This window comes from Vombatus ursinus, unplaced genomic scaffold (assembly GCF_900497805.2).
Source record: "Vombatus ursinus unplaced genomic scaffold, bare-nosed wombat genome assembly UNPS02000580.1, whole genome shotgun sequence".
Taxonomy (NCBI): Eukaryota; Metazoa; Chordata; class Mammalia; order Diprotodontia; family Vombatidae; genus Vombatus; species Vombatus ursinus.
The window spans coordinates 16,533,390-16,545,452 of record NW_020940358.1 but is presented as its reverse complement, the minus strand read 5'-3'; the positions used below and the strand labels follow the sequence as shown (position 1 = coordinate 16,545,452).

General features: G+C 47.1%; 1 protein-coding gene across 3 annotated transcripts in view; it reads left to right on the top strand.

Moving 5' to 3' along the window:
- The first annotated feature begins 2,296 nt into the window (after positions 1–2,296).
- TFAP2C (transcription factor AP-2 gamma) overlaps positions 2,297–12,063 on the top strand; it is an 18,357-nt gene continuing 8,590 nt past the window's right edge. Inside the window, exons 1-5 of one of the 3 annotated variants that reach the window (XM_027847644.1) lie at positions 2,297–2,383; positions 8,903–9,376; positions 9,528–9,579; positions 11,014–11,236; positions 11,796–11,914. In XM_027847644.1, coding sequence (XP_027703445.1) covers positions 2,354–2,383; positions 8,903–9,376; positions 9,528–9,579; positions 11,014–11,236; positions 11,796–11,914 — 898 coding nt within the window. In that variant the 5' untranslated portion in view covers positions 2,297–2,353. Of the gene's footprint in view, positions 2,384–6,408; positions 6,694–8,902; positions 9,377–9,527; positions 9,580–11,013; positions 11,237–11,795; positions 11,915–12,063 lie in introns of those variants that run through there. The other 2 variants (XM_027847652.1, XM_027847635.1) reach the window with 2 other exon arrangements.

Here is a 12,063-nt window from a genome sequence, read left to right as displayed (position 1 = left end):
CAGCCCCTCTGGGTGGGAAGTTGGTAGATGAGTTGGGAAAGGTCAGGACTTCCTCTCCTGGGCCTTGGGGCAGGGAGAGCAGTGGGAGGAGTGTGCAGTGTGGGCACCGGCTCCTCCTTGAAGCTTCCTTCTGGTTTCTGTTCCCTCTAGGAACACCTGAAGGTACTTTGGAGGTGGGTATGCAGGTAGATATGAGCTGGCTGGGCTGCTCAACTACCTCTACTGTCTGTCTACCCACCCAACCTTGGTGTATCCCCCCTAGCATTTTCCTGGCAGTCTTCCTGCCTGAGACAGAGAAAAAAAATAAAAGAAGTTGGGCCCCATTTGCTTTGGATTCACAGAGGTCAGAGTTTTGAGGTAGATTCTTAGGTCCCTCAATGGGGAATTCTGATAAAAGATATCCAGTTTTAAAGGGAAGATCTCCTTGGAGTCTATGTCAGATAGGAGGTACTTTGGGGGCTGTCAAAAAGGGAGCTTAAATGTAACTCTACCTTGGAAAGGTAAACTGTGTGCATATTGCCATGTGTGAGAACATATGTGTCTGTGTGTCTACATGAAAGACGCACCCTCCCTAGAGGCAGCTAGGTGGTGCAATGGAAAGAGTGTCTGGCCTAGAGTCCAGAAGAAATGAGTTCAAATCCTGCCTCAGATACTTACCAGCTGTGTGACCCTGGGCAAGTACCTTAACTTCTGTCTGTCTTAGTTGCCTCAACTCTAAGATGGGGAGTATAACAGCACCTACCTCTCAGGGTGGTTTTGAGGATAAAAATGAGATTTTTAAAGCACATTGCTTGTGATACATAAATGCAATTATTATTATACGTATTTTTGTTTCATGTGGGTCCATAAATACGTACACAAGCTACAGGAAGATAAGTATGAGGTTATCACTCACATATGGAGAGACTCTCTGAAGAGTATGCATATGAATAAATGAATGTGCATAGTTAGTGCATGTTTTTCCACGGCTGTAGGTTCTCCCAGGTGTTTGTGTACCTGAATGTATCTGACAATGTTTATATTCATATGTGTGAATGCATATAGAGATAAGGGATAGGGACCAGGCCTCTGGTTTCTTTGTACAGAGAAATCTCTCACGGCTGGAAGGGATCTTAGAAGTCAACTAGTCCAACTTATCATTTTGTGGATAAGGAAACAGGCTGAGAGGGGTTGTGACTTGTCCAGGGGCACAGAGCTAGTTTTTGAACAAGGGGTCCAGTAATCTACTTAGCTGCCCATCTTATGGTCCTGCTTGCTTAGAACATTAAGAGGTTAAGTGACTTGCCCACAGCTGGGGAATACAACCGGTGTGCATCGGAAGGACTTGGACTGAGAGCTTCCTTGCTCCTCTGAGGTGGCTCTCCATCACCTATGACAAACTGCCCCTTCATGAGAGCATATATTGTATGGATAAACGTGTGACAACATACACACTTGAGATAATTGTGCAGTGGTGCTCATATTTCAATAAGCCTCTTACAGTTTACAAAGCACTTTCCCCTACAACACTAAAAAGTAGATAATGAAAGACTTATTACTGTATTCTCATTTTAGGGATGAAGAAACTTGAATACTAAAGAGATAAAGGACCTTAACTATGATCACTGACCATCTCCTGACTTCCAACTGTGTAGGCTCCAGTAGATTACATACTATATAAATATACCTCTAATCATGTAATTGTTGCTGTTCAGTAGTTGTAGTCGTGTCTGACTCTCCATGACTCCATTTGGGGGTTTTCTTGGCAAAGATACTGGAGTGGTTTGCCATTTCCTTCTGCTCATTTTACAGATGAGGAACTGAGGTAAACAGGGTTGAGTGACTTGCCCAGGGTCACACAGCTAGTATGTATCTGAGGCCGGATTTGAACACAGGTCTTCCTGACTCCAGGCTCAACACTCTATCGACTGCACCACCCAGCTGCTCCCAAATCATGCAATTACATACTGAGTAAATGTGGTTGTGCATGTATGTTTCTGGTGATTTAGTGGGTCTGTCTATATTCTCAAGTAAACGTGTGTACTTCAATACTTGTGCATGTGGACAGGGCCGCATGCACAAAAGGTGGTGTCTGTGCATATCCCGTAGATGTAAATGTGAACCTTAATTGAGTATCTTAAAATTTAACCCAGATAGGTGCAGGTGGGTCAGTGGGTTGGGTGTGGCTGGGTGTGCATGTTGTTGTTCTTAGGGATGGTGGGAGATAGCGGTTGGGGGTGGGGAAAAGGGCTCTATGCACGCATGCGCACCTGGAGGGCGGCCCTGGCTCCCAGGTGTGGGGTTCTGGCAGTGGCAGGTCGACCAGTTAAAGCGACAGCTGCTGCAGGAGTTCGACTCCCCACTGGGAGGCTGAATGGCTCTGCTGGGGAGACTCGATTGGCAAGTATGTGTCTTTAACTGCTCACAGGGAGCGGCGCCGAACGCTCAAGCGCCGGAGGGCCTAGGCTGGGGCAGCGGCCCCAGGTTTCCCTCCTTACTGGCCCGGGAAAAGATTGGGAAGGAGAGGAGTAGATTCCCAAGTGAAACGATTCAGAGTCGAGACCAGTCTGGGCTGACTTTCCGAGGGGAATGAGAAACAAGGGTGGGCCTGGAGTCTTCCAACCTAGGTTATCTTGGATGTCGCTGTTCCAAAGTCTCTCTGTCCCTGAATCATGCACACCTAACCTGCCACAAATCTGTGGGTGATTAGGTGAAGGTGGTGGGAGCCCAGGGCCAGCTCTTTCCACCCTGCACTGGGGTCTGTGTGGGGTAAGGGACGGCTGAATGAGACAAGGAGAGCGGCTCGCAGTTTGGCAGCACTTTTGGGCAGACATTAGTCAACAGCCTGGTGGGGAAAGGCCGTAGCCCTGGAGTCAGTAGGTCCGGCTGTCCCGCCGCAGGGTAGGCGCATTGGGACCTCAGCCCGTTCGCCCCCTCCGGGCTCAGCGGGCCGGGGCTGGAGCGCACACCTGTTTGAAGGAAGTTTTCCCTCGAGCGCTTTACTGTTTTTTGTCCCCCACTTTCGTCTTGGACCTTTTCTTCCAGAACCCTCCACCTGTACGGATGGTGGTGAGAGGGCAGACCTCTTGCGACTGGAAGGAGCCCGTGATTCCGTGTTTGCGTTGTTTTGTGTGTGGGTCCGAGATCAGGTTAAATTGGAAAGAAACTCTGCCCAAACCCAGAGGTGTGGCTGTTGCCTTGGCTCTCGGTGCGGCAGCCCGATTCCCCCGGAGGGGCCCCAGCAGACGCCTCGCACCCGGCAGGGAGAAGCGGGATTCAATCTCTCTGTGGTTCGTGCCCGCCTCGGGTGCGAAGACCGCGAGGCGAGGATTGTGCCCCGGATAAAAGAGGCAAGAGCTCTCAGGAGTTCATCCTCAGCGGACCTAGCCCGACCCTCTTTTCCGATTTTATTTTAAGGAAGTGAATCCGAGGGCTTCTCCGAAGAAAAGGTCCGTAGATCGGAGAAGCGCCATTTCGTACTTAAGGCAAGGAAGGTTTTTAGGGCCGATAAATTGCAGAAGGTATAGGGCACTTGGAAGGCTCCTGCCGCCAGGGAGCAGCTGTCTGTGGCTGGGGGACGAAACGTCGGCCAGCACTGCATCATTCCAAGCTTTGCTGTAAACTTGGCATGCAGACACTTTTTTTTTTTAGATTTGTAGGAAAGTATAAATCGCAAAAGTTAGACTTCCAGGCAAATATTAGGTATCAAATCATCAAATACTAACCAGTTTCTCCCTGCTTATTAAGGAGGAAAGGAAAGCAAAGACAGCGGATCCCTTTCTTGGGAGTTATTAGAAACTCCGATTCAAAAAAGCATTTATTTAGTATCTACTATGTACTGGGCACTGTGCTAGTCCATCCCTGGTCTAATCAGTGTACGACTTGGAATGAGAGGTGATGGACATAAAGAGCCTGGGATTGGGAAAGGCCGATTAGGGCATTTTTCGGGGGGCAGGGTATAGATGTGGGTGAAGGGGTGTGTAGACATCTTGCTACTCAACTAGCTGCTTCCCGACCTAAGTACAGAGCAGCAGGGCAATTAATTGTCTAAGCGTTTAGGGCAGCGACCTGTCAGTTAAAATCTGCACCTCTCCCAGTACCAAGCACACAATCCATGCTTGTTTCTTTTTTTTTTTTTCAATAGAGTTGTCTTAAAAGGCAAAGGAACATAGCGCAGCGTGTCTCCTCAAATACCTCATAGAATGTTTCTCTTCCTTGGACCCCTAAACCAGTTTCTTTATCTTCCTTTCTCCCAACCTAAAGGGATTTTTTTTAAGAGACAGCAGTGAAACCTGTGCTTACTAGGACCGGAATTTTCTGTAGGAACCATCTCCTTCGATATCTTTGGCTACCTCTGAAAAAATTAGGTTAGTTCCCAGTAAATGGAGGGACACAAAAAGCGATGTTTAAAAAAAAAATTGAATCCTCAATGTCTCCCTACGGAACACAAGTCGGTTCCTAATCTCTTGTCCCCTTCACCACCACCACCACCCTTACTACTAATAAGTGTCTGGAATTCTGGGTGTTTGCGGTGGGAGAAAGACATTTGTTTTTAAGATAAAAATTACATAGTGTGGAAAAACGACCGATTCTACAATAGACTCTACCAAAAATGGGAAAAATTAGGTGGGATTCAGGGGTAGGGGTTCTTAGATGCCTTTGTAGTAGAGTAACTTTGGTGGAGAGGAGGACCTCTGAACAACCCTGCTTTTCCAGCCCCTAGTAGGGAATCGGGGGGAGTGTTTGTGGAGGCGGAGTAACTGCATTGAATGGGGTGGTCTGCTAGCCTAGAAAGGGGCGGGGGCGCCCATCTTCCATCAGTACCAGCTCTCAATCGGTTTGGGGCCTTCTACTCTTGTTCCTCTGCTGCTCCCTGCTCCCAACGCCACATTTTGGAAGGTATTTCCCAGTAAAGGCCCCAGTGGGTATTTTTGGGGTGCCTGTGTTGGGAGAAGGAATTGTCATTTCTAAATTTTAATCTCCCTGAGATTCTTACTCGTTGAACATTTTGTTCTAAGCCTGTGAATTCGAATTGATCTTGTCCAGCGCAGGAATCCAGAATTTGAAAGGACTTTTGTCGGAGAAAGGCCAGTTATCTTGTGCCTTTCAAAAGCATTGAGAGGAAAAACTACAAAACACCTTTTTTTTTTAAAAGTTTCTGGTGGGAAAGAATATGATTAAATGAAAATAGAAGTGATCTAATGGAGTTGCATTTGTAGTTGTGTTTATAGACAGAGTCGATATATCCCAAATTCTAGCCATTTATAAAAAAAAATTGGCTTCAAATATTCGATATGGTTCTGAACATTCTCTTGACATATTAAATAGCTCTGAAAAATCTTCTAGGACATACCTTAAACTCTCCTATTGCAAGCAAAATCGGTAACTCAGACGTGCAGTGTTGCCTGTTTTGCTATTCGACTCCCTCGTTTGCAATAGTTTCGATTAGAATGCTTATTTTAATTAATCTATTCCTCTTCCCCAAAACTGTCTATCCCCTCTAAGTGGAAGACAAGGAAACTTGGCTTACTTGACATTTGCTAGTAGGCTTCCCACTTCCGCTCTCTCTTTAGTATTCTTTCCCTTCTTTCTTCCTTTCTGGGGCCGCATTTTGATCGATTGTTCAAACTTCTTTTTTGCCATTCCCCTGGACAGTAGGAAGCAGGTCCCTTGTACAGAATCTCCCCAAAATAAGCATGGAAGCTCTGGAAGGGAGCAAGGGGCCATGGAAACTAAAGCTAACATGTACCAACGGTTCTGGGACTTCTTTGAAGCCTGGAACAGACAAAGTGATGTGGCATTCCTTGCATTGGAAATGAAAGAAATAGTATCTTAAAATGTTATGTAAACGTGAATTGTTTATTAGACGCTGGCGGTGATATGATGCATTAGAGCATCTGCCTACCGTTATCAGGCAAGGTTGGCTCCCTGCAAAACGGCCGGCTGCCTAATTGTAGTAACCACCAGTCCGCTCACTATGTTCCTCTCTCTGACTGTTTTTCGGCCACTTCACTCTTTTTAACAAGCTACCCTGCTTTTACTCCCGAGTTTCTTCACAAAAACTACGACCCCACCCAAAAATCAATAAAGCATGCTTGGGTAGGAGCCGGGAGTGCTAAGAAAGGCGCATTTCAGCGTTTGTCTTTCCCCTCGTAGTGCTGTTTGCGCACTCCGCAGCGCTGGCTCCGCTCTTTACACCCCTTTTCCACCCTTCTATCTCCGTTCTGTGCGTGGGTCTTGGCACGACGCCAGGCCGAAGCGCACAGCGCTGGAGAAAAGAGAATGAGGGAGGAGTTCTGGGTGGGGCCCGCCCGGTCGGGCCCCTGTGACTGGCCGCTTAGGCTAAGTGTCTTCAGAAAGTTGGGCCTCCAGTGCAGTCCCGGGGGAGGAGTTATGTTAATTTCCTTCCCATTAAGGCTGGCTGGGTGCGGGGGGAAGTGCTGGAACAGGCAGAGATCCTTGACCATTCCAGAGAGAGAGGGAGAGAAAAATCGGGTACCTCCCCGAAGCAGCTTTCCATGCAGTTCATCTGAAGGGGACGGAGAGCCCAGCCCAGTCAGTCTGGGGGGCGGGGAACCAGCGACCGTGACCCCAACTTTGGATTTACCACCTGGGGGGTGGGGGGATCCTGGATCTTGGCGATTATTTTGGGGTACTCCGGACGCCATGTTGTGGAAATTAGCCGACAATGTCAAGTACGAAGAGGACTGCGAGGTGAGAAAGGCGCAGTCAGGGCGGGGATGGGGGAACCCGGCGCCCGCGGGCGGATTTTAAATTAGGGAAACGAGGCTCCAGGAGTTCGAGCCCCGCGCGTCAGGAGTATGAGAATGGGCTACTTGGAAGGTAGGAATAGGGGGAGGAAATTAAGGGCTTCTAGGGGAGAATGAACTGGAGGGGAGGGTGAACTAATTGCAACTAATGGACCATCGCCACACTTAAAAGTCCAGGCGCTCGTGGTTTTCACCCGTATGCTTCAACGCGTTCCTGGGCATTCTTGCTTTTAACCCACCACCACCCAAGGATCAGAGAAGAAAGTGACAGTGAAAATTCTCTTAAATTTATATGAAGGTGGGGGGGACCTTTCATTTTTTCATGGCTATCTCCAACTGTAGCTTATATCAGGAGACATGCTAGAAGAAATTAAATAAAGAAGGGTCGCTAACACCTCCAATTCCCTTACTGTCACTTTTAAGGAGCCCTCGCCAACATTTAATCCAGAATTCAAGAAAACATAAAAGATTAAGCTTTAAGGGGTTGGGGGGGGGGCGGGGAGGACAGATGAGGCCGTAAGCGTCCTAGAGTGAAAAAGCCTGTTTGACAGGTTGAACTAGGAGCTTCGCAGAGTGGGAGGGAGAGGGAGGGAGCCGGCGAGCGGGAAGAGGAAGACGACGTACAGAGGTAGGCGAGGTCTGCGCTGCGTTGAGCTTCAGAGAGAAGCCTAAACCGGACCGAACGTCTTGTTAGTATTGTGGGACGGGCAGCGGGGATCCGGGACAGCAAGTTGGGACAGAGTAACTGGACTTACTCTATCTTCTGCAGGATTTGCTTCCCTCCGCTAGGGGGAGGATGCCTCCTTTCCAGCCTCCTCCTATGACCACTGATAGCCCCAAAGGTATCAAGGAAAGGGTCCTCAGGACAATCCAATCCAGCAGCTACGGTTCGGGCTGGGAATACTGGGGGTGGATGGTGACCATCTGAATCAGGGATGGAGTGCCGCAGTCCCTACCCCCAAAGCTGAGAAACTCCACGCTTGCTCTTCCTCCGCCGTCTGTGAAAATAGCTTCTTGAGACGGCTGGAGGCTGAGCCATCCCCAAATGCTCCCGAGTCCCAACTGTTTACTTGCCTGGCCTTCGGGATAAGACTCGCTGGCCCAAGTATAGAAGCGCGAAAAGTTCACATGTAGCTGAGCCTGGGCCTTTACTTTACCCAAGGGCTAGTTTAAATACCCCGGGAAAATAAAATATTAGATCTCTAGTTTCTGTCCCCGAACCAAGGGGGTTTTTTCTTCTGCAAACCCGCCTCAATTGCGTTGCATTCTTTTTCTCTCTTGACCCTAAATGCCTCTTCCTAAGCACAATGCTACGGTGGCGGTTGTCACCTCCTTCTCCAGCCCGGCGGCATCTGCGCGATCCTGGCGGGTTTTTGTTGACTAGGCTTAAGTAGGCTGGGAACAATCAACCGCGACCCTTTCTCCCACCCAAATGTCCCTCCACCCAATTCGTCACCGCGAGAAGGTGTCCTGGGGGGAGGAAAAAGCGCCTTCCCCGCCTTCTTGCGCGTCGCCGCCTGCTACCACGCACTGCCTGCTTAACTTGCGATCCGGAGTCGCATGCGGTTGAGGAAGGACATGGAGAACCGCGCGGTGGGTCTTGCACCTTTGGAACCTTCAGCGGGCCTAGGAAAGAGGTGTTTTTGGCTCTTTTGGGGGGACTTCTTATTCACTTAATTTGTAGCTGCGATCAAAACTAACTTCGTCTCCCGCCCGTGTAAGGAGTGAGTTCAATGCCGGGAGGAGAAGTCACGCGCCGCAAGTTAGGGGAGGGTTGACCAGAGATTGCGAGAGGTTCTTACTGTTGTTACTGTATTCCCCTATTGCCTGTCGTCTCCATGCTCCAGCTCCGTGGTCTTTTCCTTGGGCAGCCTCTGAATATTCCCTGCTACCCCCCCCCTTTTTAAGGGAATTAATTGGCTCCCTAGGATATAAGCGCCCTGCGACTTCATATTGATTACCTTGTGAATGGGGTGGGGTCTCTTAGACTGCTACGACTCTAATCAGGGACAAAAAAGAGGAGGGGGGAAGCAAGAGGTGGAACTGGAATCGGAGGGGAGAGTATTGAGTTGGGGAAGGATCGGGCTAACTGGGTTTTCGCAGAAGCGGGGTTTTCCTTCTTACCCTCCATTCTCTCTCAAATTTTCTTCTAGGATAGGCACGATGGGAACAGCAATGGGAACCCCCGCCTCCCCCACCTCCCAGCAGTCAGCCAGCACCTCTACAGTCCCGCAGCTCCACCGCTTTCACATTCAGGGGCATCCGACTTCCAGCCACCTTACTTCCCACCGCCCTACCAACCCTTACCCTATTCTCAGTCTGCTGACCCGTACTCCCACCTGGGCGACCCGTTTTCCATCAACCCCCTGCACCAGCCTGCGCCGGCGGCCAGTCAGCAACAGGCCTGGTCCAGCCGGCAAAACCAGGAGCCAGCTGGCTTGAGTCACCACACGAGGCCTGGCCTTGTCCCCCACCTCTCCGGGCTGGACGCCGGTGGCCCAGGGACAAGGAGGGAGACCTACAGACGTTCTGAGCTGCTCCTGCAGCCCCACAGCCACGGGCTAGATGCAGCACTGGTGGAAAACCTGGGCTTACACGACATGGCCCATCAAATGGAAGATGTCCAGGTGAGAGCAGTCTGGGACAGCTGTAAGAGGGAACCTGGGGGAGCAGGTTTGGATTAGGCCGAGCCAGGATTGCCACTACTGTCCTTTCTAAAGTCCCTCAGCTTGGCTCTATTTACTTTTCTAAATAGAAACTGTCTCCTCTTTCCCCTAGAATGTGGAAGACCAACATTTGCTGTTGCATGATCAGACAGTCATCAGGAAAGGTGCGTTAATTGTAACTAGCCTTCCCTACCTTTCTCTAAAGCTATCCCTTCAGACTTAGAGAATGAAAAAGTGTTAATGGCCTCTACATCTATTGGCTCAGGCATTCAAAGGTGTTGTGTTGGAAACAGACCAATGTATTTAAGTGCAGAAGCCCCAAGAAGTAAACAGATTGTAGTGGAAGAAGGCAGGTTTTGGAAGATGCCCTATAAGTTTAGGTGAAATTTCAGTTTTTATTTTCCTACCTGAACAAGTGTTTTAACCCCAGGATGCAGTAGTGGGGATTGCTTTTTCCCTCTAGCAAACGCTGCATCTGGAAGGAACTAGAGAAAGGAATTTTGGTGGAACATTACTTATGAAAATTGGCTGTGGGTGGTTTGTACAATAATGTGGCGGAAATTCGATTGCCTGGCTGGCTATTGCTAAGCTCTGCCTCAGTGCTAGTAGTAGTCTGGCTAACCTATAGAGGAGAGACAGGGAGTTACATACAATTGTATTGTCTCTCTGCATCTGCATCAGAAACTTATATTATGACTGTCCAGACGCTAAAATGTTGCTGGTTAATTTGAATACAAATGAGTTATTACCATTTAAGAATAGCAAGGTCACTTTCAATTCAGTTTGACTAAGACTTTTATTCATACTTGCAAGTAGAAAAAAAGTAACTTATCCCCTGGCATGTTTAAAATTTTAAACCTGCTGGGTAAAAGTCTTATAAGTTGGTAGGTTTTTGTGGCAGATAAAAATTTTTATCTCTTTCAGTACCTAGTTTTTTCATCTTACACACAATACTTTTAGGAACTAATTTGAAAAGTGTTACATATGGAAATTAGCTTAATTTTAATAGAAGTAACAAGCAGTTAAAAAAAAAGATTTAGACTGCTGATACTAAAGGTGGCTACCAGATCCTGGGATATTGCTAGAGATTTCTTGCCAACTCTATCCAATTTGAATTTGTCAGCTTTGCTTACTGACATTTACTTAGATTCGAAGACTGGTACTCAATCTCTAAATTGGAATTTTCTAAATTATCTTGTTATAACTTTTGCATTTTATTGAAAAATGCAATTATTAAGCACCTGCTATTACTATATGCCTCAGACAGCAACCTTTAAGTGCTGGAGATACAATTAAGGTCCAGAATGGTGAAAATAATCTGGTTGACAAAGGTCACCCAGCACGTTGGTAGTAGAACCAGTATTAGAAATTGAGACACCTTGGCTTCCTTGGCCAGAGTTTCCCCCTCAACTCCTACCCCAATACATACTTTGTTTAGTAACCCGGTAGTGACTTATAAAATGAAGGTAGTAGAATCACAATCATCTGTCATCTCCAGCATTTAAGCACCTACTATGTTCCAGGCACTAGGCATGAAGATACTATCTTCTCCAACACTTTCTGTAATTGTTTTGATAATTGTTGTTTGCTCTTAACAGGTCCTATTTCAATGACCAAAAGCAACTCCTTGGGTCTCCCCTGTCAGAAGGATGGGATGTTAGGAGCAGTGGTTAATCATAATGAAGTATTTTGTTCTGTACCTGGAAGACTTTCTCTCCTCAGCTCCACATCCAAATATAAAGTGACTGTAGCTGAGGTCCAGCGAAGACTTTCCTCTCCTGAATGCTTAAATGCCTCCCTATTGGGTGGTGTGTTGAGAAGGTATGGGGAAACCATTTTTGGGTAGTATTCATCCTGGACACCCAGCTGTGGTAGGGTGTTGTTGTATAAAAGGTCTGGGAGAGTATTTTTAACATTTATGTAACTTTGAATCTAACACTGAATTCTAATAGACCTGGAGAGTTTTAAACATATATTTCCCTTTTGAAAAGTGTTAAATGTAGAAGAAAGTGCTAAAATGCATCGAAAAGCAAGTTATTATTTAGTTAAAATCTGACTCCCATTCTATCCCTAAGTTGTTTTCATGGCTATTGTCTAAAAAGTCAACTCCCATCAGCTTTTTTCTTCATTGTCAAACTCATGTGTTTTTCTCTCGATTTTGTGTTCTATAACTGCTAGCTTTAAGAACACACATGTTGGTTTCTGCTAAATTTTGGTTTTGTAATGTATGGAAAGTGACACAGTTACAGAAAGGAGGTCATTTGAAAGCAGACCCAAATTGATGTTTATAGTAGTCTATGCATTAAATGAAATTTGATAATTTTATCATTTTACTTTTGTTACTTGATGCCTCAACGCCTGTCACACTTTTCATTCATAGAGCCAAATCCAAGAATGGGGGCCGATCTTTACGAGAAAAGCTGGATAAAATCGGTTTAAATCTTCCAGCTGGAAGAAGAAAAGCTGCTAATGTGACATTATTAACTTCCTTGGTAGAAGGTCAGTATGCTGGATTACTGATTTTATTCCTCAAACCCCCAATAAGTCCCTCCATAGTTGCAAGGGTCGGGTGGGGAAAAATAGAAGCATCTTTGGGAAATGGTGTGTGTGTGTGTGTGTGTGTGTGTGTGTGTGTGTGTGTGTGTGTG